This window comes from Hyla sarda, chromosome 5, assembly GCF_029499605.1.
Source record: "Hyla sarda isolate aHylSar1 chromosome 5, aHylSar1.hap1, whole genome shotgun sequence".
NCBI lineage: Eukaryota > Metazoa > Chordata > Amphibia > Anura > Hylidae > Hyla > Hyla sarda.
In genome coordinates this window covers 270,185,897-270,213,042 of record NC_079193.1, presented here as the reverse complement: position 1 = coordinate 270,213,042, position 27,146 = coordinate 270,185,897, and the positions used below count along the sequence as shown (strand labels likewise).

Sequence of the window (27,146 nt, the reverse complement as noted above, 5' to 3'; positions counted from 1 at the left end):
TTCAGGATTACTTAATTTAAAGATAGCAACTACAATGCAAAGATATGCACACTTTTTTCCGTATCTGGATTACTCAGTTTTAGCATAGCCTTATTACCTATGCATATGTTGGTATCCTGGTATTGGTTATGTGTCAACCGCTATTCTCATTTACCCGGCTCTTTTTGTGTTACTACTTTCTATGTTGTTAAAGGGGTACTCTGCCCCTGGACATCTTATCCCGGGGGGCCCGCCGCTGGTGACCCCCGCAATCTCCCTGCTGCACCCAGCATTCATTTAGAGTGTCAGGTGCAGCGCTGGAGGCTCGTGACGTCACAGCCGTGCCCTGCTCGTGAAGTCACGGCCTCCGGAAATTCACTACGTGCACCAGATGTCTGGGGTGCTGCAGCCAAGATTGCGGGGTTCCAAGCAGCGGGACCCCCGCAATCAGACATCTTATCCCCTAACATTTGGATAGGGGATAAGATGTCTACGGGCGGAATACCCCTATAACCTTTCTGAGGGTGTCCCCAAATTGTGATAGAAACACATTGGCAGCTGAAACAATACTATTTGCAACCCTTTGGAACTAGTGGTTCCAAGTGGACCGCTTGTGCTCAAGGTTGGCCCCTGAAGCACTTATTGTTTATATAGGTGGAGCTATCTATGTCCTTTATTGGACTTCTTCGCTTTGGCTTTGGTTTTTTATAGGACATATTTTTGTCCAGTTGTTTTTTTGGGTATGGATCCAATAAAGGTTGTTTTAAAACACTACCTCCATTTTTTTTTGTATGTACATTTATAGAAACACGTGGCACTACTCTTGAAGGCCATGTGAGTAATTTGTTAAGGACGACAGATTGTCCCCATCAATCAGGGATTGTTGGATTACAGTTTTGTATTAGTCTTCAGTATAGAGCCAAACACTTCACAAGAACCCTTGCCCTGGTTATTTCTATATAGATGGCAGTGAGGCGTGAAAAATGAAAACTTACAACAGGCTTACATGCTGTGAAGGGCTGAATGCCCAGACACAAGTCTCTCCAAATTATATCTACAATTATTTCATAATAAGGAGCTTTATTGTTTATTACGTGGAGTAAGATGTAAGATTTAATTCCAAGATTGCCTTCAATTTGGTTTTACATGGATTTTGTTATGCAAGACTTAGAAACTGGCCAAGTTCAAGCTGGCACCTATATATATATTAAAGGTAGAAGTATAAGAATAATGTTTATCAGATTTATTGTGGATGGGTAATTTTCAGTCATTTAAACCTGCATTACGGTTATTCTTTAAGGTGTTCACAGTTTTATAATCCTATGTTGTTAGTGCCCAAACACTGTCACAAGCCAGACATTAGTTATCCTTTGTGTAGGTTTTTTCATGTTTTAGTTTACCAACATCCAGACATATGGAAGACATACAAATTCCATACAATATTTTATGTTTTACTACAGTGTATTATGGATGCCCACCCCAACGTAACAGTCACCTAGCCCCCACTGTCTTTAAAGGGGTTATTCAGGAATAGAATAACACAGCTAATTTATTTAAAAAAAAAAAAAACAGCTGTCCCCAGGTTGTGTGTGGTATTACAGCCTGGCTCCATTCATTTCACTTGACCTGAGCTGCAGAACCACACCTATCCTGGAGACAGACAGGGAGAGTTTTTTGAAAGAAATTACCTCTGTTTTTCTATTCCTGTATAACCCCTTTGAGATCAAAAATGGGTCTTCATGTGTATTTCATGTGTATTTTCCTGTACAGGTTTCGGGGCAGCTGGTGACAGCCATTGTTCGGTAATTTCATAGTCTGCGTCGGTGAAGGAGCTGTCCTCATGTAGAACCCTGTAGACCAGGAAGGGTCAATATAAGTTCAGTCTAGAGCAGGGGTCTCAAACTCCCGGCCCGCGGAACGAAAGTTTGTGGCCCGCACCAGGCATGTGTCACTTGTATTGCCCGACACCCAGGATATGCTGTTCCGAGTGCCGGGCATTTAACTTTTTCAGGCATTTAGCGCTGCTTCGGGCAAGCAGCGCTAAATGCCCGGAACACTTCACTTACCCCGCCCTCCCAGTCTCCGGTTGGCTGATGAGGGACGTTGCACATGTGACGTTCCTCCACAGACCCGCACAGTAGGACGTCAGTGACGTCACTCGTCAGGCCGAAGCTGGAGAGGAGAAGCGCAGGACAGGTAAGGTTGTCTGTGTGTGTGTGTGTGTGTGTGAGTGTGTGTGTGTGTGTGCATGTGTGTCTGTGAGCATGTGTGTGTGGGTGGGTGTCTGTCTGTCTGTGTGTTTGAGCATGTGTGGGTGTCTCTGTGTGAGCGTGTGTGTGTGTGTGTGTGTGTGAGAGAGAGAGAGAGAGTGCGTCTGTCTGTGTGTGTGTGCATGTGTGGGTGTCTCTGTGTGTTTGTGGGTGAGAGTCACATGTGGGGAACCTGCTACTTCCTAATGTGGGGAACCTGCTACTATTACCTAATGTGGGGAACCTGCTACTACTACCTAATGTGGGGAACCTGCTACTACTACCTAATGTGGGGAGCCTGCTACTACTACCTAATGTGGGGAGCCTGCTACTACTACCTAATGTGGGGAGCCTGCTACTACTACCTAATGTGGGGAGCCTGCTACTACTACCTAATGTGGGGAGCCTGCTACTACTACCTAATGTGGGGAGCCTGCTACTACCTATTTGGTGGAACATGCTGCCTACCTAATGTGGGGAACCCCCAGAAGTTGCACCCCCATCATCCATCAGCTCATGCTATTACCACACGGGGGTAGGGGGAATGGGGGGGGGTTGCTGGTGCATGATTGGGTTGCTACTACTGGTGGGGGGTGTTGCTAGTGGATGATGAGGGCGCATGATGGGAGCATTATATGTGAGGGGCGCATGATGGGGGCATTATATGTGAGGGGTGCATGATGGGGGCATTATATGTGAGGGGCGCATGATGGGGGCATTATATGTGAGGGGCGCATGATGGGGGCATTATATGTGAGGGGCACATGATGGGGGCATTATATGTAAGGGAAGCATGCGGCCCAGCCTCATCCAGCTGCTACCTCCAGTGGCCCCCAGATAATTTGAGTTTGAGACCCCTGGTCTAGAGAGATATTACATAAGTATTTACATATGTACCCTCCTTCATTCTTTCTCTATTGTCCTCACCAGAATGCAGGTTCCTATGGGCGACGTGGCTGTTGTAAAGCATATCTCTGAAAGCTGTTAGCAGCTCAAGCAAAAGCCACCCATAAAATCATGTTCAGAAAATTGAATTAAAATTCATCATCAGAAAATAAAAGTAGAATAGAAAAAAGTGTCAGTATCTGGTTTTATTTAGAAAAAAAATAATTTAAAGGGGTACTCCACTGGAAAACATTTCTTTTTAAAGGGGTTCTCCAGTGCTTAGACATCTTATCCCCTATCCAAAGGATAGGGGATAAGATGCCTGATCGCGGGAGTCCTGCCGCTGGGGACCCCCGTGATCTTGCATGCGGCACCCCGTTTGTAATCAGTCCCCGGATCATGTTCGCTCCGGGTCTGATTACCGGCGACCACACGGCCGGCGGCGTGTGACGTCACACCTCCGCCCCTGTGTGACGTCACACTCCCTCCCATAGGCTTGCATTGAGGGGCGGAGCGTGACGTCACACACCGCCGGCCGTGTGGTCGCCGGTAATCAGACCCAGAGCGATCACGCTCCGGGGACTGATTACAAACGAGGTGCCGCGTGCAAGATCCCGGGGGTCCCCAGCGGCAGGACTCCCGCGATCAGGCATCTTATCCCCTATCCTTTGGATATGGGATAAGATGTCTAAGCACCAGAGTACCCCTTTAAATCAACTAGTGCCAGAAAGTTAAACAGATTTGTAAATGACTTCTATTAAAAAAATCATAATCCTTCCAGTACTTATCAGCTGCTGTATGTTCCACAGGAAGTTCTTTTCTTTTTGAATTTCCTTTCTGCCTGACCACAGTGCTCTCTGCTGACATCGCTGTCCATATTATTAACTGTCCAGAGTAGGTGCAAATCTCCATAGAAAACCTATCCTGCTCTGGATAGTTCCTGAAATGGACAGGGGGTCAGCAGAGAGCACTGTGGTCAGGCAGAAAGGAAATTCAAAAACAAAAGAACTTCCTGTGGATCATACAGCAGCTGATAAGCACTGGAAGGATTAAGATTTTTTTAATAGAATTAATTTACAAATCTGTTTAACTTTCTGGCACCAGATATTTAAAAAAAAAAAAAAAGTTTTCCAGTGGAGTACCCCAGTTAGTATGTAATACGTAAGACCCAACAGACAGGACACACATGTTGATATTTAAGGCTGGAGCTTCACATTGATTTTGGCTGCAACGTGGGTTGCATGTCTAAACATTGCTGTGTCACACTGTGTACCTCACCTAAGGAAAGTAAATGAGGTCGCTCTGCAACTCGAAAGTGACCATGACTGTGACCCCAATGTTGCATAAGTTGCTGACAGTTTTGCTTTTTCACTGTGACCCCTTTTACTGGGCGCAACACAGCATGATCCACACACTGCGGCATGGCTAAAATTGCCATGTAGCCTCAGACTTAAGGAATGGGACAAACTTGGACAACCTCTACCAATTATAGTGACAAATCCCCATTTCTTAAGGAACAGAAGTTAAAGATGTTAAATATAACTTACATTTTCACATTATAAACTCTGGTGGTAAACTCTGTGATGGGGATTTAAAAAAATGTTTTGTGTTTTTCTTTGGCAGTTTCCTGACATGTGCGTTTGGAGAGATTCTTCTTGTGTATACAGAGAAGATGGGTTCATAAGAAGACATCCATTGTTTTTTGTTGAAATTGGATTTTCCACAATGCCATCAAGAAAGCCAGAATTAGTGTTTTCTCTATTTTCTAACATCAAATAAATATCAGTATGGTTTGGATCTAACAGTGAATACAATATTCTATTGGGCGGTGCTAGTGGCTGGGTTATGCTAGTATGTCCAGTCCGCTCATGGATTCCTTCTGTAATTTACTCCAGACTCTCCTCAGTAGTTTATGTATGTATGTTTAGTTTATGCAGATATAGGAGGTTGTATGCAAAAATATCATATATTTTTTTACACCATATCCATTTTTCAGCATATGAGAAGTTTGTAAACATTGTTTTTACAATCTTCCTTCCCTGTAGATTCCATCTACTTATGTTGGGTGCATTCACTTGACAATATGCGATCACGTTGCTTGTATACGTCTGTATCCTGTCAGAATGGGATGCTGACGTATACATGAACATACAAGCATGATCCCTATTGACTTCAATGGTCTGAATGTAGTCAACTAGTCAGGTACATGTTTTGATATGGACCCTAAAGTGGGATCTGAGTCTTAGCACAAACATGTATATGTTTGGAAATTACCTGCACGTAGTCACTAGCTAACTACATTTGAGCCATTAAAGTCAACGGGCCCATGCCTGTATGTTCACGTGTACCTCAGCATGGACAGGATGTGGACATATACATCGTGTTGACAAATTGTATGTGAACGGGGCTTAAAACATATTGGCCAGCAATAAAATGTTTCCACTAATGCTTATAGGAAAGTCCTTGGCATTTATGGTAATCATTTTCTCATAAATTGCATGACCTAGTCATTGCACATTAGTTAAAGCAGTTGTATGGGAAAAGAAACCACCTGTGTAAAGTGTCAAAATAAGCAACTTACCTATATAATATTAGCCATAGTGCAGAAATCTTTCATATTTTCTATGCTGTCTCGCTTTTAAGCTGTGACGCCACATCACAGGCTCTGAATTCAATGCTCCTATCCCTCCTCTCCCCTCCTGTCAACACAGGACCAGACCAGTGATGTAAAGGGGAGAAGCAGGTACTGGCAGTTTACTGTCACAGTTGTTTGTCAGAACAGGCTCACTGCTGCCTTATATAATGAGTCCTAAATATAATAGCAGTGTCATGCCACCTCCCCTCTTCACATCACTGGTCTCGTCCTGTGCTAACAGGAAGGACGGGTGCTCTGCATTTAGAGCCTATGACTTGATGTCACCGCTTACAAGGGAGACTGCAGAAATGATATGGAAGATGTCTGTACTATGACTAATAAGATTATATTGGTAAGCTGCTTTATTATATTTTATGACACCATACACAGGTTGTTTCTTCTGCTGGACAGCCCCTTTTAAGGAAACAATATATGCTTCATATGAGTGGACACCACTTAATTTTTTAATAATATTGTTTTTGTTTAATCCGTGTTATGATTATGCCAAATGGGGAAATGGAAGTTGGCGCTGTTAAGTTGTTCTTCTATATTCAGTATAAACATAAAAAATGGCCAGTAACTGTGCTTGCTGTTCATTGTGCCCAAATATTTTCTGTTTATGTATCTGTGCAATATTCTGTACTTTGTGCTGAAATCTTCAGCATATTTTACTAGACACACATGACTTTGTACTGATTAAAATATATTTCATATTTTTGTGTATCCATGTAAATGCTGTCATCAAATGTACTTTATAACTTCACATGCATACATGAATCAAGGTTACATTTCTTTTATAGAATCAGTTTTAAAGGCTATGGACGCAATTGTCCATAGCTGTATATATTAGGTGCTGCTACCCAGGGGGCTTAAAGGGCTTCTTCAGTGGAAAAATTTGTTTTCAAATCAACTGGTACCAGAAAGTTATACAGATTTGTAAATTACTTCTATTTACTGATCTTCCAGTACTTAAGCTGTTGTATACTACAGAGGAAGTTGTGTAGTTCTTTCCAGTCTGATAACTGTGCTCTCTGCTGACACCACTGTACGAGAGGTAGCTTCAATGGAAACGCTGGGTCAACGTGGCACAGGAACGACTCGAGGTGCAGCCAGGTAGGAAGATAAAAACTTTAATCCCAAGATGCAATGCGTTTCACTGCGCTTGCACAGCTTCTTCAGACATAACAGGCAGGGGTAAGGTGCTGAGTTATAAAGGTAGACATTAACCCCTTTGCTGTCAGAGTACAACGCAGGGAAATAAATAGCTAATAAAAAAACATTGCAAACAAACAATGAACAAATCTGTATACTTTGCACAAACTCATTATAAAATGAACAAGCATAAAATACGTGATGTAGACTTAAAACATATATATAAAAGAGGCTGCACATTATAAATACCAACGAATAATCACGTGTTGTGAAACACAATGTGAACAGCTACCAAGCCGTACAATCACACTTATGCATCACCAGCGTTATGGTATCCAAAACGACTCACAGTTTATAAACAGTTTATCGATTTGGAATATCCTCTGGTATAATTTACAGTATACAGTGGTCCCTCAACATACGATGGTAATCCGTTCCAAATGGATCATCGTTTGTTGAAACCATCGTATGTTGAGGGATCCGTGCAATGTAAAGTATAGGACAATGGTCTACAACCTGCAGACCTCCAGATGTTGCAAAACTACAACACCCAGCATGCCTGGACAGCCGTTGGCTGTCCGGGCATGCTGGGAGTTGTAGTTTTGCAACATCTGGAGGTTCGCAGGTTGAAGACCACTGGTATTGGAGGTTATACTCGCGTGTCCCCGCCGCTCCGGACCGTCACCGCTGCCCTGGATGTCGCCTTCCATCGCTGTCGCCGCATCTCCAGGGTGTCCCCGATACTCCGGCAAGGCCTCTGCTTCCCCGGCATCCTCGCTCTCCGTCGCCGCCATCACGTTGCTACGCACGCCGCTCCTATTGGATGACGGGATGGCGTGCGCAGCGACGTGATGACGACGATGGAGAGCGCCGAAGAGGACGCGTCGGAGCCCGGAGGACAGGATCGTCAGCGTACCACACAGGGCACCGTAAACGGCTATCCGGTGGCAGCTGAAGCAGTCTGCGCTGCCGGATAGCCGTTTATGCGATGGCCGCGACATACAAAAGCATCGTATGTAGATGCTGCCTTCAACATGTGATGGCCTCTGAGAGACCATCGTATGTTGAAATCATATGTCTGGGCCATCGTAGGTCGGGGGGGATCACTGTAATTAATTGCAAAGATGTAATGTCATTTTTATGAATTAGAGAGAAATGTGTCGAGACACTGTAATAATGTTAGATCGGTGCTTGCACCCTCGTGAACGCACTGTCTGATCTGTGTGTCCAACATATTGTAGATGGCAACTACAGGACAACAAATAAACTGCAAATTGGGTGTCACAGTTAACTAAATGAGAAACAGAGAATGTTTTATTAATTTGTTATGATGTAAATGTATCTACATAATTACCAATCATATTTCAGCACAAACAACGTTTTTTAATACAGGGGGAGCAGCCCTTTCCCATAGACACTAAAGGTGAATCTCTATCTACTCTACTCAAATCGTTTTTAACCTGTTGGGGGCTAAGAGGTTCTGTACATTTTTAGATCGTCTAGATGTTACTCTCGGGGTACTCTGTACAATTTTCTTTAATACTGGATCACTACAAATAATGTGCCGTTTACGTTTGAGGATTGTTTTGATTTCTTTTGCTTCACAGTTGTAGTTTATGAAGCTATATTTAAACTTATTTACACTTTCATTTTTCTTTCTACCTTTATTCCCACTATTTTTTATTCCATTTGTTTCTTATTTTTCACTTTATGGTAGGCTTTAGTCAATAGGCCATTGGGATATCCTTTAGCAGAAAAACATACCCTAAGGAGGGACGCTTGAGCAGAAAAGTCAGTCAGTTGTACATAAATACTGACCGTAGCGGACACCCCTAAGCCAGTTGGGATAATGGGCACTGCCATAGTCAAGAAATCTATTCACGTCTACCAACTTGAAATGTGTTTTAGTAGACATTACACCAGATTTATTCAGTATTTCTAAATCTTAAAAGTGTATATTGTCTGTAGAGAAGTGTAATGTAAATTGAAGACCCCAAGTGTTCAAGTTTAAAGTTTTGACTAGAGATGAGCGAACTTACAGTAAATTCGATTCGTCATGAACTTCTCGGCTACTTCGTACCCACTGAGTCTGGGTGATATGCACATTTGTATTGCGCTCCAGGTTAGCATAATACGTTTAGCCTTCTTTTTCATTATTGGGGTAACACACTAGGAGTGTACAAGAGAGTATCTTGGTCAGAATTAAGAGTAGAATCTTGAGAAAAATAATATTGAATAACTGTTAAACCCAAATCAGTATTAATAATAAGAGTAGAGAGAGCAAACATCCAATGTTAAAAAAGAAAAAGATGATGGTAAGGTAATATTGCTGAGTTCTCGAATCCTTTAGATAAGAGGGCAACTTTAACACACATGACTGTAAAAATAAATCTACATAGTGCGACAAATTAGCGGTAATAGATGAAATTCCAGAAATAATAGGGCTACAGGGGGGATTCACGGAAACACCAGGAGGGTCCCTACCTTCCACCTCGGCGTCCGATTGTTGTTCGATTGTGTCTTGCCTGAGATCCAGGCTGGAACAATGGAGCAAAGATAACACTGATCAATGCTATGCTATGGCATAGTATATGCAATCAGAAGATTGCATGTTATAGTCCCCTATGGGTGCTATAAATGTGTACAAAACAAAAAGTTAATAAATGTGATTTAACCCCTTCCCTAATAAAAGTTTGAATCACCCCCCTTCTCCCATAATTTTTTTTTAAAATATGAATGTATGTGGTATCGCTGCGTGCGTAAATGTCTGAACTATAAAAATATAATGTTAATTAAACAGCACGGTCAATGGCATACTCCTAAAAAAAAAATAAAAATAAATCAAAAGTCCAAAATTGCGTTTTTTTAGTCACTTTGTATACCATTAACCCCTTGACGACGCAGGACGTATATTTACGTCCTGCGCCGGCTCCCGCGATATGAAGCGGGATCACGCCGCGATCCCGCATCATATCGCGTCGGTCCCGGCGCTCATCAACTGCCGGGACCCGCGGCTAATACCACACATCGCCGATCGCGGCGATGTGCGGTATTAACCCTTTAGACCGCCGCTTCTAAAGTGAAAGTGACCCGGCTGCTCAGTCGGGCTGTTCGGGACCGCCGCGGTGAAATCGTGGCGTCCCGAACAGCTGACCGGACACCGGGAGGGCCCTTACCTGCCTCCTCGGTGTCCGATCGACGAATGACTGCTCCGTGCCCGAGATCCAGGCAGGAGCAGTCAGGCGCCAATAACACTGATCACAGGCGTGTTAATACACGCCTGTGATCAGGATGAGAGATCAGTGTGTGCAGTGTTATAGGTCCCTATGGGACCTATAACACTGCAAAAAAAATGTAAAAAAAAAAGTGTTAATAAAGGTCATTTAACCCCTTCCCTAATAAAAGTTTGAATCACCCCCCTTTTCCCATAAAAAAAAATAAAACTGTAAAAATAAAATAAACATATGTGGTATCGCCACGTGCGTAAATGTCCGAACTACAAAATATATCATTAATTAAACTGCACGGTCAATGGCGTACGCGCAAAAAAATTGCAAAGTCCAAAAAAGTGTTTTGGTCACTTTCTATACCATTAAAAAATGAATAAAAAGTGATAAAAAAGTCCGATCAAAACAAAAATCATACCGATAAAAATTTCAGATCACGGCGCAAAAAATGAGTCCTCATACCGCCCTGTATGTGGAAAAATAAAAAAAGTTATAGGGGTCAGAAGATGAAATTTTTAAACGTATACATTTTCCTGCATGTAGTTATGATTTTTTCCAGAAGTGCGACAAAATTAAACCTATATAAGTAGGGTATCATTTTAACCGTATGGACCTACAGAATAATAAGGTGTCACTTTTACCGAAATATGCACTGCGTAGAAACGGAAGCCCCCAAAAGTTACAAAATGGCGTTTTTTTTTTCGATTTTGTCGCACAATGATTTTTTTTTCCGTTTCGCCGTGCATTTTTGGATAAAATGACTCATTTCACTGCAAAGTAGAATTGGCAACGCAAAAAATAAGCCATAATATGGATTTTTAGGTGGAAAATTGAAAGGGTTATGATTTTTAAAAGGTAAGGAGGAAAAAACGAAAGTGCAAAAACGGAAAAACCCTGAGTTCTTAAGGGGTTAAATAAAATGAAAAAAAGCGATCAAAAAAGTCCCAACAAAACAAAAACTGTAATGATGAAAACTTCAGAACACTGCGCAAAACATGAGCCATCATAGTGCCCTGTATGCGGAAAAATAAAGTTATAGAGGTCAGAAGATTACAATTTTACACATACTAGTTTTGGTGCATGAAGTTATAATTTCTTTTAGTAAAATAAAACCTATCTAAATTAGGTATCCTTGTAACCGTATGGACCTACAGAATAAAGATATGGTGTCATTTTTACTGAAAAGTGCACTGTGTAAAATCGGAAGCCCCCAAAATGTTACAAAATGAAAAATGGCCTGTCCTTAAGGGGTTAAGGAGGGCCTGGATGCTTTTCTTGAAAAATATAATACACGTTATGGATACTAGAATTCTGTAATAATACATTAAAGGATTTATTCTGATTTCCATATTTGAAATTGTGAAAGTTTTTTCGCCCTCATTTTTGCCAATTGGCATCTGCCTCCTAATTTTCTTTTGCCTTCTTCGGATCAGCACAGTAGGTATATAGGTGGAACTTGATGGACTCAAGAATCCTTGCAGCTTTCTTAATGCTTTTAACAGAGCAGAAGCTATGACAACGTGGCAGTAGAATAGCTTAGTATTAATCTTTTATGTAATAATTAAGGTTTTGTTTGTACATTACTTGTCCTAGCTACAAGAGGTGCAAAAATGTCTAGCATCAAAAGGGTTAGTGTTTTGTTTTTCATAGTTACCAAGTCACAAATAGTGGAATCATAAAGCAATATGCATGCATGATTTGCTCACACTTATTTGCAGAATGTATGCTGTACATATGGTGTAATGGTGAAATACCAGTTTCCAGTAGGATGCAGACAAGCCCGAGAAGTTAAAAGGTACAAAATACTATCAAACATTCACTCAAACCCTTACCATTCAGAAGGGGGTGTCCGTTCTGTATTAGTAACCTTAGGTAATCTTAACACATCTATATGACTAGATCAGCTGGGCTGTATAGTACCCATCAAGTGCCATGACCAACAAGTGGCTAGTCAGTGTACCACACTACACGTAACAAGGAGAATGGCACCATAGATTACCGGTGTTAGTGTCGCTACTGAAAGTTACAAGCAAAGGCATAAGCAATCATACTAAGTCACATAGTATTCCCCCCACTTTCAGACATACCCATAGATGTATACCTTTCTAGCCATAAGTCTTCACCATCACTACTACTCCTACTCTCTTGTTTATGAGATTGGATGTTGGAAGTTTGTATATGACTACACAACATTTGAACAGCCAACAGCCGGGGCTGGGACATAAAAGCTCACAATTGTGTCCTCAAAAATGGGCACAACAGTGGCCTCCATCAACTAGTAGACAGGGCCGGTTCTGCCTATAGACAAAATAGGCAGCCGCCTAAAGTGCCCTCTTGATGGGGGGAGGGGCGCCATTCTAACCCCAGTAGTAAGGTGGGGAGTGTCAAGGGGGGAAGCCAATAGGTGGGGTAAAGGGGCGGCAATATTAGCTTTCGCCTAGGGTGGCAAAAATCCTTGCACCAGTCCTGCTAGTAGATGACAACAGTCTGAAAGACTAAACTGCTAAACGAAAGCTTTGTACTTTTGTAAATATAATGCTGCTTGTATTATACAGAAGACAATGTTGAGGGGATAAGCTGTATATATCTACGGGCTTATGTTGGTGTCGCTCCTGCACTAGATGCATTATGTTGGTATTGTCCTTAAGTACCATCATCGTTGGCTTCAGTTGTAGTAAACACATGCTGCTATAACTAAGCAAAACCAAACACACTATAATGAAGTGACTATATAAGAGGCAAAGCGTAAAAAAGGAAGCATATTAAAAACAGAATTAGATTCCCAGCTATATAATTGTGTTCCAGAATGATATCACTGGAGCTTACAGAGGTTTAATGAGGTTCATAATGTGTGTAGGTGTGTGTGCTGTGCTGTGTGTGCTGTGCTGTGCTACAATAATATCACTCTGTGTAGGAGCTGTAGTATGAGGCTTGTGTTACATACACTCTATACAGAAACTGAAGCAGAAGGCACCATAAAGAAGTACTGAAAATTGCTGTAGTAAAATACATATACAAAGTATGGAATACTGGCATTTTGCATTAGTTTAACCCCTTAAGGACCAGGCCATTTTACACCTTAGGACCAGAGCGTTTTTTGCACATCTGACCACTGTCACTTTAAACATTAATAACACTGGAATGCTTTTACTTATCATTCTGATTCCGAGATTGTTTTTTCGTGACATATTCTACTTTAACATAGTGGTACATTTTTGTGGTAACTTGCATCCTTTCTTGGTGAAAAATCCCCAAATTTAATGAAAAATTAGAAAATTTAGCATTTTTCTAACTTTGAAGCTCTCTGCTTGTAAGGAAAATGGATATTCCAAAAAAAAAAAAAAAATTGATTCACATATACAATATGTCTACTTTATGTTTGCATCATAAAATTTACGTGTTTTTACTTTTGGAAGACACGAGGGCTTCAAAGTTCAGCAGCAGTTTTCCAATTTTTCACAAAATTTTCAAACTCACTATTTTTCAGGGACCAGTTCAGGTTTGAAGTGGATTTGAAGGGTCTTCATATTAGAAATACCCCACAAATGACCCCATTATAAAAACTGCACCCCCCAAAGTATTCAAAATGACATTCAGTCAGCGTTTTAACCCTTTAGGTGTTTCACAGGAATAGCAGCAAAGTTAAGGAGAAAATTCACAATCTTCATTTTTTACACTCGCATGTTCTTGTAGACCCAATTTTTGAATTTTTACAAGGGGTAAAAGGAGAAAATTTTTATACTTGTATATTTGTAGCCCAATTTCTCTCGAGTAAGCACATACCTCATATGTCTATGTAAAGTGTTCGGCGGGCACAGTAGAGGGATCAGAAGCGAAGGAGCGACAAGGGGAGTACGTTTTTATGAAATGGTTTTTGGGGGGCATGTTGCATTTAGGAAGGCCCTTTTGGTGCCAGAACAGCAAAAAAAAAACCAGATGGCATACCATTTTGGAAACTAGACCCCTTGAGGAACGTAACAAGGAATTAAGTGAGCCTTAATACCCCACAGGTGTTTCATGACTTTTGCATATGTAAAAAAAAAAAATAATTTTCACTAAAATGTGTGTTTCCCCCCAAATTTCACATTTTTGCAAGGGTTAATAGCAGAAAATACCCCCCAAAATTTGTAACCCCATCTCTTCTGAGTATGGAGGTACCCCATAAGTTGACCTGAAGTGCACTACGGGCGAACTACTATGCTCAGAAGAGAAGGAGTCATATTTGGCTTTTTGAGAGCAAATTTTGCTCGGGGGGCATGTCGCATTTAGGAATCCCCTATGGTGCCAGAACAGCAAATAAAAAAAACACATGGCATACCGTTTTGGAAACTAGACCTCTTGAGGAAGTAACAAGGAATTAAGTGAGCCTTAATACCCCACAGGTGTTTCACGACTTTTGCATATGTAAAAAAAAAATATATATTTTTCACTAAAATGTGTGTTTCCCCCCCAAATTTCACATTTTTGCAAGGGTTAATAGCAGAAAAGACCCCCCAAATTTGTAACCCTATCTCTTCCGAGTATGGAAATACCCCATGTGTGGACGTCAAGTGCTCTGCTGGCGCACTACAATGCTCAGAAGAGAAGGAGCGCCATTGAGCTTTTGGGAAAAAAATTGTTTGGAATGGAAGTCAGGGGCCATGTGCGTTTACAAAGCCCCCCCGTGGTGCCAGAACAGTGGACCCCCCACATGTGACCCTATTTTGGAAACTACACCCCTCACAGAATTTAATAAGGGGTGCAGTGAGTATTTACACCCCACTGGCGTTTGACAGATCTTTGGAACAGTGGGCTGTCCAAATGAAAAATAAAATTTTTCATTTTCACGGACCACTGTTCCAAAAATCTGTCAGACACCTGTGGGGCGTAAATGCTCACTGTACCCCTTATTACATTAAGTGAGGGGTGTAGTTTCCAAAATGGGGTCACATGTGGGTATTTATAGTTTTGCGTTTGTCAGAACCGCTGTAAAATCAGCCACCCCTGTGCAAATCACCAATTTAGACCTCAAATTTACATGGTGTGCTCTCACTCCTGAGCCTTGTTGTGCGCCCGCAGAGCACTTTACGCTTACATATGGGGTATTTCTGTACTCAGGAGAAATTGCGTTACAAATTTTGGGGGTCTTTTTTTCCTTTTAACGCTTGTGAAAATAAAAAGTAAAGGGCAACACCAGCATGTTAGTGTAAATTTTTTTATTTTTTTACACTAACAAGCTAGTGTAGCCCCAACTTTTCCTTTTCATAAGGGGTAAAAGGAGAAAAAGCCCCCCAAAATTTGTAGTGCAATTTCTCCCAAGTATGGAGATACCCCATATGTGGTCCTAAACTGTTTCCTTGAAATACGACAGGGCTCCGAAGTGAGAGAGCACCATGCGCATTTGAGGACTAAATTAGGGATTGCATAGGGGTGGACATAGGGGTATTCTACGCCAGTGATTCCCAAACAGGGTGCCTCCAGCTGTTGCTAAATTCCCAGCATCCCTGGACAGTCAGTGGCTGTCCGGAAATGCTGGGAGTTGTTGTTTTGCAACAGCTGGAGGCTCCGTTTTGGAAACACTGCCATACAATACGGTTTTCATTTTTATTGGGGGGACAGTGTAAGGGGTGTATATGTAGTGTTTTACTCTTTATTATGTGTTAGTGTAGTGTAGTGTTTTTAGGGTACATTCACACTGGCGTGTTACGGTGAGTTTCTCGCTAGGAGTTTGAGCTGCGGCGAAAAATTTGCCGCAGCCCAAACTTGAAGCAGGAAACTTACTGTAAGCCTGCCCGTGTGAATGTACCCTGTACGTTCACATGGGGGGGGGCAAACCTCCAGCTGTTTCAAAACTACAACTCCCAGCATGTACTGACAGACCGTGCATGCTGGGAGTTGTACTTTTGCAACAGCTGGAGACACACTGGTTGGAAAACCTTCAGTTAGGTTCTGTTACCTAACTCAGTATTTTCTAACCAGTGTGCCTCCAGCTGTTGCAAAACTACAACTCCCAGCATGTACTGATCGCCGAAGGGCATGCTGGGAGATCTAGTTATGCAATAGCTGGAGGTACGCAACTACAACTCCCAGCATGCCGAGACAGCTGTTTGGACATGCTGGGATTTGCAGTTTTGCAACATCTGGAGGGCTACAGTTTTAGAGAACACTGCAAGGTGATCTCCAAACTGTGGTCCTCCAGCTGTTGCAAAACTACAATTCCCAGCATGCCCTGACAGCAAACAGTTGTTTGAGCATGCTAGGAGTTGTAGTTTTGCAAGATCTGGAGGGCTACAGTTTAGGGACCACTATATAGTGGTCTCAAACTGTAGCCCTCCAGCTGTTGCAAAACTACATATTCCAGCATGCCCAAACAGCTGTCAGGGCATGGTGGGATGCTGGGAGTTGTAGTTTTGCAACATCTGGAGGTCTACAGTTAGAGACCACTGTATAATGGTCTCAAACTGTACCCTCCAAATGTTGCTAGGCAACTAACCGCCTTCCGTCGGATCCAGCCGCACGTCATCGCCACCCGCTGATCTCCGTCGCTCGCAGCCTCCGTCGCCCGCCCGCTTCGGTAAGTGGATCTTCGGCGCCGGTCCCCGTCATTTCCCCGTCCTGCCCCGTCTGCAACCCTGCCACCTCACTCCTATCACTTCAGGGGGATCCTCGGTGTCTTAGACACCCGCGATCCCCCTTACATTCCGGGTCACTATAGCCCTGTAATGACCCGGAATCGCAAGTGTGAATTCACTTGCGATTTGCCGTGATCGCCGACATGGGGGGGTCTGATGACCCCCCTGGGCATTTGCACGGGATGCCTGCTGAATTATTTCAGCAGGCATCCCGCTCCGATCCCCGCCCGGCGAACGGCGGGGAACAGAACTGCCCATGACGTAAATGTACATCCTTGGTCCTTAAGACCCAGGGTGTCGGGACGTACCGTTACGTCATGGGTCCTGTAGGGGTTAAAGGGGAAAACTTTTTTTTTTTAAATCAACTGGTGTCAGAAAGTTAAACAGATTTGTAAATTACTTCTATTAAAAAATCTTAATCCTTTCAGTACTTATTAGTTGCTGAATACTGCAGAGGAAATTATTTTCTTTTTTGGAACACCATGCTCTCTGCTGACATCTCTGTCCATTTTAGGAACTGTCCAGTGCAGCATATGTTTGCTATGGGGATTTTCTCCTACTTTGGACAGTTTTCTCCTACTCTGGACAGTATCCTTCTAGGGCATTTTTTACCTGATGTTGGAGGACCCCTTTAATGGCATCTAGACCATATAATCACCTTCATTTCATTTTTTTTCAAAGTGACCTCAGATGACCAGCACTCACAGTAGATGAGAGGAATGTTACATAACATATTGTAAGTTTGCACTGTTACTAATACTGGAGAGGGTGATTAACAATGGCTTATTGTTCACAGTGGAAATATCAGATTAGAAGCCAAGTTAGCACAAGCCCCGACATGCTACAGCTAAATACATGAAGGCTAAATTGCACTAACAACTTTTGGGGGGAAAAAAAACATATGTGTGTTTAATTTTTTATTTTTTTAAATGTAAAAATACATTTTGGTGTAGTTATTTTCAACACTGGCCATCGGATATCTTTACTGCTACCTGCAGGTTTTTTTTGCACTGTGTGTTGTGAGAAGAAATAGTCCGTTCGGTCAGTTTTAACCTGAGGGCTCAGGGGTGTGGAAATAAAAAAAATTAAAAAAAAATAATTGTCCAAGGGACTAAAGCGGAACACAATCTACTTGTCCCTCAAGAAAATCCACTTGTCCTGGTAGATAAAATAATTTCAATCAAAATAGTCTGATCCCCCCCACTAGACCACCGGGGATGGTTATAAGATTCCTTAAGACACTGCTGTCAACTTAGACAGCGGTGATCTAATAGTTTAATAGCGGCCATGGCGATCGCAGCATGCCAGGCTATAAGCTGTGGGAGAGCTGTAGCTCCTTTTATACCCGAGGCAAGCCCCCCCCCCCCCCCCCCCCCCCATCTGACCCCTATAACATTCTTCCATATACAGGGATGTATGAGGGTAATCTTATGTGCCGTGATCTGTAGTATTTATAGGAACTTTTATTAGGAAAGGGGCTTATTCACATATATACGCACTTCTTAAAATATTTTAATCACTATTTTTCAGTCTTCATAGGGACTTATATATGGAGACATTTGATTGGATTACAGTGAACAACGCTTTGTTACTGGGGGGGGGGGGGGGGGGTGTTCTGCTTCTCCAGTTTATGTGGTGCATTTTATTTACTCTAATTTATATGTCTGAAAATGCTGGAAGTTGCATTTAGTTACTAGATAACTACAACTCCCAGCATGCCCTGATACAGCCTATGGTTGTGTGGGTGTTGCAGCATGTTGCGCTGTATAGTAGGACAGTTAAGGTTATTGTAGGACATGCTGGGAGTTGTAGTTTTGGTTTGTGTCAGCTGCAGAGCCATAGGATGTGTCAAGGAATCCTGGGAATTAGTTAGTAACTACAACACCCAGCATGCCCTGATGCAGCCTATGCCTTTGCAGCTGACCCGAACCAAAACTACAACTCCCAGCATGTTACACTTTATAGATCTACAGTTTATGTTACGGTGTAACATGCTGGGAGTTGTAGTTTTGGTTCAGGCGTGTTTGCGTGCATCCGTGGGGGTCTTGGTCATCGGGTGTGTATTAAGGGGGTGGGATTCTGGGGGTGCAATTTAGTGTGAGTGGCCAGAAACCACTAAAAATTAATAAAATTAGATAGCACAACTGGCGGCAGCACTTGTCAGTCCGCCCCTGTACAAAACATACATGCATACACATATCATACATACACATATACATACATCGGCCACTGCCCTCTGTATTATACATTACATATATACATACATAATACATAGACACATCATACATACACCCGCCCCCCCCCACATCATACATTACATACACACATCACACATATACCATACACACATCATATACACACATACACTCACACCATAAATATACAACATACATATGCACACATCATACATACACCTGCCGCTGCCCAACTACATCATACATTACATACACACATCACACATACACATCATATACACACATACACTCACACCATAAATATACAACATACATATGCAAACATCATACATACACCTGCCCCCTATACCATACATTACATACACACATCACACATACACACATCCTACATACACCTGCCCCCCCCCACATCATACATTACATACACACATCACACATATACCATACACACATCATATACACACACACTCACACCATAAATATACAACATACATATGCACACATCATGCATACACCTGCCGCTGCCCAACTACATCATACATTACATACACACATCACACATACACCATACACACATCATATATACCCCTGCCACTGTCCACTATATATCATACATTACATACACACATCTTACATACACATACACCCGCCGCTGCCCCCTATATCCTACATTACATACACACATCACACATACACCATATACACATCATATATATACACAACACACATACACTCACCATACATATACACCATACATATGCACACATCATACATACACCGGCCGCTGCCCCCTATATCATACATTACATACACACATCACACATACACCATACACACATCATATATACCCCTGCCACTGTCCCCTATATATCATACATTACATACACACATCACACATACACCATACACACATCATATATACCCCTGCCACTGTCCCCTATATATCATACATTACATACACACATCACACATACACAGACACCATATATACACATAACACATACACCATACATTTGCACACATTGGGGGACATGTATCAAAGATTTTACCCCTGTTTTGTGTGTATTTTTTGAGCAAAATTTAGCGCAAGCCCTTTTTTTGCGCATTTTTTTGCGCACGTTTTGGTAGAGCATGTCCTCCAGATGTGGCTGAATCAGGGTACCTTGGGAGTGACATCTATAGTACACATGGATTTATTAACTGCGCACTTTTCCTTTACACCAAAAATTTTACCGCTAGAGCTGTTTTTTTTGCGCAAATATAAGCCATTTTGGACTTAACGTAGCAAGATGCTCTAAATCATCGATTCAATTTCCAAAGAGTGGATTGAGGAGATTTCTATTTTTACTCGCAATTTATGACGCTCATTGTGCTTGATTGATAAATTTAGCGCTTCTGCACATAATTTAGAATTCGGGAAAAGGGGTAAAATGCTTCTACCATACACAAATTTTGATACATGTCCCCCATTATACATACACCCACTGCTGCCCACCCCACATCATACACAGACACCATACACACATACACACATCATACATACCCCCCCCCCCCTAATCATACATTACATACATATACAACCACCCTTCCCGCCACCTGCATGCTCGGCCTCCTCACCTGAGCCAGTGTGAGGTGAAATCTCTGGCCCGTGCAGTGCAGTCTCCTCACACACGTCCTCTCCCCGCTCTGTATTTTCCCCCGTGAATACTTGAAACCTCCCCGTGATAAATTAGGTCCTGTGTGGACAGAGCAGGGGGAAGGGAGGGGCTGTGTGTGGGGGAGGGAGGAGCTGTGTACGTCCTCATTCTCCCCCTGTCTTCCTGTGTTATGCAGAACTGCGCTCTCCATCCTCCGGGATGGAGGGGGCGTGGCTTAATTATGTCCAGCAGACGTGCGATCTCGGGCTCTGCCCTCGCTCCTCCACGCTCTAGCTTCGGCAAACTTCAGAGAGCGGAGGGGAGGAGCTATGAGGTGAGATCCCCTCACAGCGGCTGGGGGGCTCTGAGCAGCGGCCCCCGGCTACTGAAGTCAGCTGGGGGCCGCCACCGCCCCCTCCATACACCCTGAGCGCCGGTGTAAGGTGCAGACTTGCATCGGCTCCTGCACCTCACACCGGCATTAAAGAAAAATAAGAGGGACGTCGGTCTGTCCCTGCTTGCCCAATACAGGGCTAAATCTACGAACAATTCACCTGCCCGGCGCCCAAAACTACTTGTCCCGGGCGTCGGGCGTTAGGATTTCCACATCCCTGGGGCTGTTTGAGTCTAGATAAGCAGCTGTCACACTCTTACTGAGAGACAAGCTGCATAATGCAGTGTCTCTTTTTTATTTCTCTTAGAAATGTATTACTAAATTGGTATTGTGACATTACGATTACCCTAAACAGTGTGACCCTGTCAGCATTAATTGGTCAGTGTCAGAATATGAAGGTACAATGCTATTTTCCTATAGACAAGTAATGATAACACCCAGGTGTCAATTTATTCACACAGTTCCAGGATAAGCAGACGAACAGCACAACATACAAATCTAAAGGTTCGTTCACATCACGTCATTTCCATGCAGGGCACATTTTAATCCATAAAATGTCAAAATGGGTTCCCAATGTATACATGTACAGACAGGCACAGGTCTCATTGATTTATGGCCGAACTTAGCCAGCTAAATGTGCAGCACACAACACTTGTGAGTCTGAGTAAATAAATGTATACTGACTGTTCAGCCAAAAAGTAAACAAGACCCATGCCTGTTCATGCACATATATATATATATATATATATATATATATATATAGGCAACCTATTTTGAAATTTTTTCAATATATACGGACCACTGCTCCAACCTATAATTTTTTTTGGTCCGAGATGCTTTTTAGGTGTAGAGTAAAATGATTTAAAGGGAACCTGTCATGTTAAGAATGCAGTCAGAATGCAAACAGCACATTGTAGGGATAAAGGAGCTGTGCAGATTGTGCTAAATCTCTTCCCACAAAAGTATATAACTGTATGTATCTGTAACCTATTGATGTAAACCTGTTCTTATTCTGAGGAGTTCTGTGGGTAGCTCCATCAGTGACTGACATTTATCTCTGTATTTACACTTATACAGGAAAGGCTGTCAATCATTGAGTAGTTCCACCTACTGGACTCACAATGCCCACAATGAGCCAATCATTCAATTACAGGCTATGCTGAATCTTTTCACTAAAAAATATCAGTCCGGAGGACTCTCCCTGCTCTGTGACATGTTGCCTATAGAATTAACTGCATCTCAATGCATTGGGTTCCCTTTAATAAAACAGACAAGAGAGTGGAACAATATTGTACATAAAAAAACCTCACAAAACCTGTGGCCAAGCCAAGATTATTTGTGTATGCAAGTCCTTTTCAGCTGCTTGTGGGGGCTGGGGAGATGGAGGTAAGGGAATGGAAGTTCCCTGCAGTGAAGCACTGGCAAGGATCACACTTCACAGGGCAAGGGCAGCCCACAAAGATGCCTATATTTTACATAATAACATAATATAAAAAGCAAACATCAATGTTATATGCTTGTTTAGAGCTTTTGGTGTCTGTTTATTTTACATGATCAGAACATTTGAATGAGTTAATTTATTAAGCTGTGAAAACAGATGGTACTTTCAGGGGTCTTCCAGATCATGATTATATTCTTTAACTTAAAAACAGCCTTGGTCCTGAATCTAACTATATATATATATATATATATTTTTTACATACAACAAATGGAACTGCATATAGCAAATGAGGGATTAAAAAATGTTTGCATTCTATTGTCATCTGAGCAAACATTATAATAAGCAGCAATAATAATGTAATAATAATAAAAGGACATGAAGATGTGGCGTTTGCGTTTCAAGACACAAAGGATGCAAAGACAGAGTGGTTGAGGGGCCATTTAGAGAAGTATTTAAAAAAAAAAGTATGTTTTTAAGGAATGTGTTTAAGGGTGAATGTTTACATTCTAAATGTATAAGATGTACAGGGTGGTGGCATCCTGGGACTTGTAGTAGTTACTCTACACTGTGGTATGTATCTATCAGTCTGATTGTTCATTGCTGTGATTCTCTACTCCAGATTTACTCATACAGAGGGGCAAAAAAGTATTTAGTCAGCCACTAATTGTTCCCGTTCTCCCAGAGAGGCCTGTAATTGTCATCATAGGTATACCTAAACTATGAGACATAATGAGGAACAAATTCCATAAAATCACATTGTCTGATTTTTAAAGAATTTATTTGCAAATTATGGTGGAAAATAAGTATTTGTCACCTACAAACAAGCAAGATTTCTGTCTCTCACAGACCTGTAACTTATTTAAAGGGGTTATCCATTTTAGTACATACCTGGCAGGCAGTAATGGACATGCTTAGGAAGGATCTGCACTTGTCTTGGGGCTAAATGGCTATGTTGTGAGATTACCATAAGACTGTGGCTAGCTTTTTGTGAACTGGTATTTCCTGTTTGAGTTTTCCTTTTGTGACTAAAAATACCATAATTCCATTTTCCTCCCTCCCACACATCAGCCACCCCACCCATTGAAACATAAATGAGCTGCATCCATTCAAAAGACCTGTGATTTTCAATCAGGGTGCCTACAGCTGTTGCATTAGTTGTAGATTGATCTCTCTCCCACCAAGCGATCCCTCCACCCATTAAAGCAGACAGGCTCCCTGTCATCAGCTGACTAGTGAGTCAGGTCTTGGCCACATTGCAACCTGAGACAACAGTCATTTTGTATGCAGTTAAAAATAACTAAAACCAGGGAAAAAATTGTAGACCTGCACCGGACTGGGAAGACAATCTGTAATAGGCAAGCAACTTGGTGTGAAGAAATCAACTGTGGGAGCAATTATAAGAAAATGGAAGACATACAAGACCACTGATGTTCTCCCTCGATCTGGGGCTCCAAGCAAGATCTCACCCCGTGGTGTCAAAATTACCACAAGAACGGTGAGCAAAAATCCCAGAACCACAGTGAATGACCTGCAGAGAGCTGGGACCAAAGTAACAAAGGCTACCAGTAACACACTACGCCGCCAGGGACTCAAATCGTGCAGTGCCAGACGTGTCCTCTTGCTTAAGCCAGTACATGTCCGGGCCCATCTGAAGTTTGCTAGAGAGCATTTGGATGATTCAGAAGGGGATTGGGAGAATGTCATATGGTCAGATTAAACCAAAGTAGAACTTTTTGGTAAAAACTTAAATGGGCACTGTCATGAAGTAAAAAATTGATATGTTGTAGTACTTAAGTACTGCAACATATCTCTAATATACTTTAATTTAAAAAAAGTGATTTTAAACAAGTTTAAAATCAATTTTAAATTCGGCCACTAGGGGTCGCCCTCCTAGTGGCCGAATGCATTCGGCAGTGACGTCACTACTGAATTTCGACTCATTTAAGCCTGGCAATGAGTCAAAATTCAGGCACTGCGGTGCTCGCTCCCGCCCGTCAATCAAACAGGCGAGAGTGAGCACTCTGATAGCTGGGGCTGCGCGCATTGGCCAGCTCCACTGGCCTCGCGCACGGCCCAGCCCCCCCGTTACACTGTCCCTGTGCCCACGAGTGCGATCGTTACCATTACTGCTAGCGGGGTCCTACGCAAATAGCGGAGGGCTAACGCCAGGCTCCTAGCGCTGCCTACGTTAGCCCTACCCTATTTGCGTAGTGCTGCGCCTGCGCAGCACTACGTTAGCCGGGCGCGAGGCTTTTAAATCTATTCCCGTACCCTGAGAGCTGACAGGGATGGGGAACAGAGCCGCGCTCGGCATTCTTGTGACACCACTAGTGGGCACAGGGACCCCGCTAACGGTGATGGTAGCGATCGCACTTGCAGGAGGCATTCTTGTGACACCGCTAGTGGGCACAGGGACCCCGCTAGCGGTGATGGTAGCACTTGCGGGAGGCATTCTTGTGACACTATGACATTAGACAATAGGGTGCCTCCAGCTGTTTCACAACTACAATTCTCAGCATGGCCTGACAGCTAATAGCAATCATGGCATGCTGGGAGTTGTAGTTGGGAAACAGCTGGAGGCACCCTATTAGATAAATAACACTCATGCATAGACGATGTGAGGGCGGAAGCAAGCGCCCAGCAAGGCGTCAGTGATGTTGCGCCTGTTGGGAAGCACTGCTTCCTGCCCTGCATTATAGAGCAGATTTAGAAGCACTAAATCTGCTCTATTAAAGCGATAAAAACATTTTTTGAAACCAGGTAGGGGGTTAGGGCTAGATTACTACTAGGTAGGGACATATTAGATTATATAGTACTTGGTGGGAGCTACCCTTTAACTTGTCATGTTTGGAGGAGAAAGAATGCTGAGTTGCATCCAAAGAACACCATACCTACTGTGAAGCATGGGGGAGGAAACATCATGCTTTGGGGCTTTTTTTCTGCTAAGGGACCAGGAGGACTGATCCGTGTAAAGGAAAGAATGAATGGGGCCATGCATCATGAGATTTTGAGTGAAAACCTCCTTCCATCAGCAAGGCATTGAAGATGAAACGTGGCTGGGTCTTTCAGTATGACAATGATCCCAAACACACCACCCGGGCAATGATTGAGTGGCTTCGTAAGAAGAATTTCTAGGTTCTGGAGTGGACTAGCCAGTCTCCAGATCTCAATCCCATAGAAAACCTTTGGAAGGAGTTGAAAGTCTGTGTTGCCCAGCGACAGCCCCAAAACATCACTGCTCTAGAGGAGATCCGCATGGAGGAATTGACCAAAATACCAGCGACAGTGTGTGAAAACTTGTGAGGACTTACAGAAACTGTTTGACCTCTGTCATTGCCAACAAAGGGTATATAACAAAGTATTGAGATGAACTTTTGTTATTGACCAAATACTTATTTTCCACCATAATTTGCAAATAAATTCTTTAAAAATCAGACAATGTGATTTTATGGATTTTTTTCCTCATTATGTCTCTCACAGTTGAGGTATATCTATGATGAAAATTACAGGTCTCTCTCTCATCTTTTTAAGTGGGAGAACTTGCACAATTGGTGGCTGACCAAATACTTTTTTTGCCCCACTATATATTGCACTTGCACCTTTACCCAGCTCCATGTCTCCCTGTTAAAGGGGTACTCTGCCCCTAGACATCTTATCCAAAGGATAGGGGGATAAAATGTCTGATCGCGGGCCTCTCGCCTCGGGACCCCCGTGATCTCGGCTGCGGCACCCCAGACGTCCGGTGCACGGAGCGAACTTCGCTCCATGCCGGATGACTGGCGATGCAGGGCGGAGGCGCGTCACGACCCCTCCATAGACTTGCTTCGAGGGGGCATGGCCGTGACGTCACAAACTTCCGGCACCTGATGCTCTAAATGAACGCTGGGTGCAGCAGGGAGATCGCGGGGGTCCCCAGCGACGGGACCTCGCGATCAGACATCTTATCCCCTATCTTTTGCATATGGGATAAGATGTCTAGTGGCGGAGTACCCCTTTAAGACTAGAGCCTGTAGTGGTTTAACATTCCCAGCAGTTACACCATCTTTCCCTGTGCCAGTACTTCATGCACTTTATTTATGCTCTAACACATATGTCTCTGTGTCGATTACCTCCTTTTTTAATCATGTATTTTTAACCTTGTCATTTGTATACAATAAAGATTGATATTTAATTCATTATAATTTTCAGTAGCTTTGTTTTTTGATATTCAGTGTAATTATTTGGAGTCTATTATTTAGGCTTTCCTACAAGTAATAGGGTATTGTTTACATTTATGATGTTTAGCCACAATTTCAGGGCATATTATTACAGTATAATTATTGTTACCCCACATACGTAGGTACTTTTCATATCTAAGAGAAATAAAGAGTAAAAGGTGCAGCACTGGAAAAGTCTTGGAGAAGGAAACAATAAGTCATAATGCAGGAGGATGCCAGAAGGTGGACCCCTTGTCTGGGACTCTTGAGTATTGTTATTAAAGATTCTAACACACTATGAGCTCATTCTGCTGCTGCATCTTTAAGTCCATGTGAGTTTTTTAGGGTCACACCTGTTTAGTGTTGCACAAGTAATACAAAGCCACAGCTTTGAACTTTGACAGTCCAGCGTGAGGGATAAGCTGCTTCTCGCTGTTAGGAATTATAGACAGACTCTGCTGGTAGAGACTGATTTGGAAGCGGGGAATTTCCACTACTTACAGGGGCATAGCTGAACGAAATGCTTTGGAAGAAGCTCTAACCAC

The 27,146-nt window shown here is 42.6% G+C and overlaps 1 protein-coding gene across 8 annotated transcripts in view; it reads left to right on the top strand.

The window, feature by feature from the left end:
* The window catches only part of TMEM241 (transmembrane protein 241), a 194,884-nt gene that overhangs the window by 127,387 nt on the left and 40,351 nt on the right, over positions 1-27,146 (top strand). For 3 of the 8 annotated variants that reach the window (XM_056521707.1, XM_056521709.1, XM_056521706.1), the window contains one exon: positions 4,737-6,463. The exons of 4 other annotated variants lie outside the window; for them this stretch is intronic. In XM_056521707.1, the coding sequence (XP_056377682.1) occupies positions 4,737-4,892 (156 nt within the window). In that variant the 3' untranslated portion in view covers positions 4,893-6,463. Of the gene's footprint in view, positions 1-4,736; positions 6,464-27,146 lie in introns of those variants that run through there. One more of the 8 variants, XM_056521713.1, reaches the window with a different exon arrangement.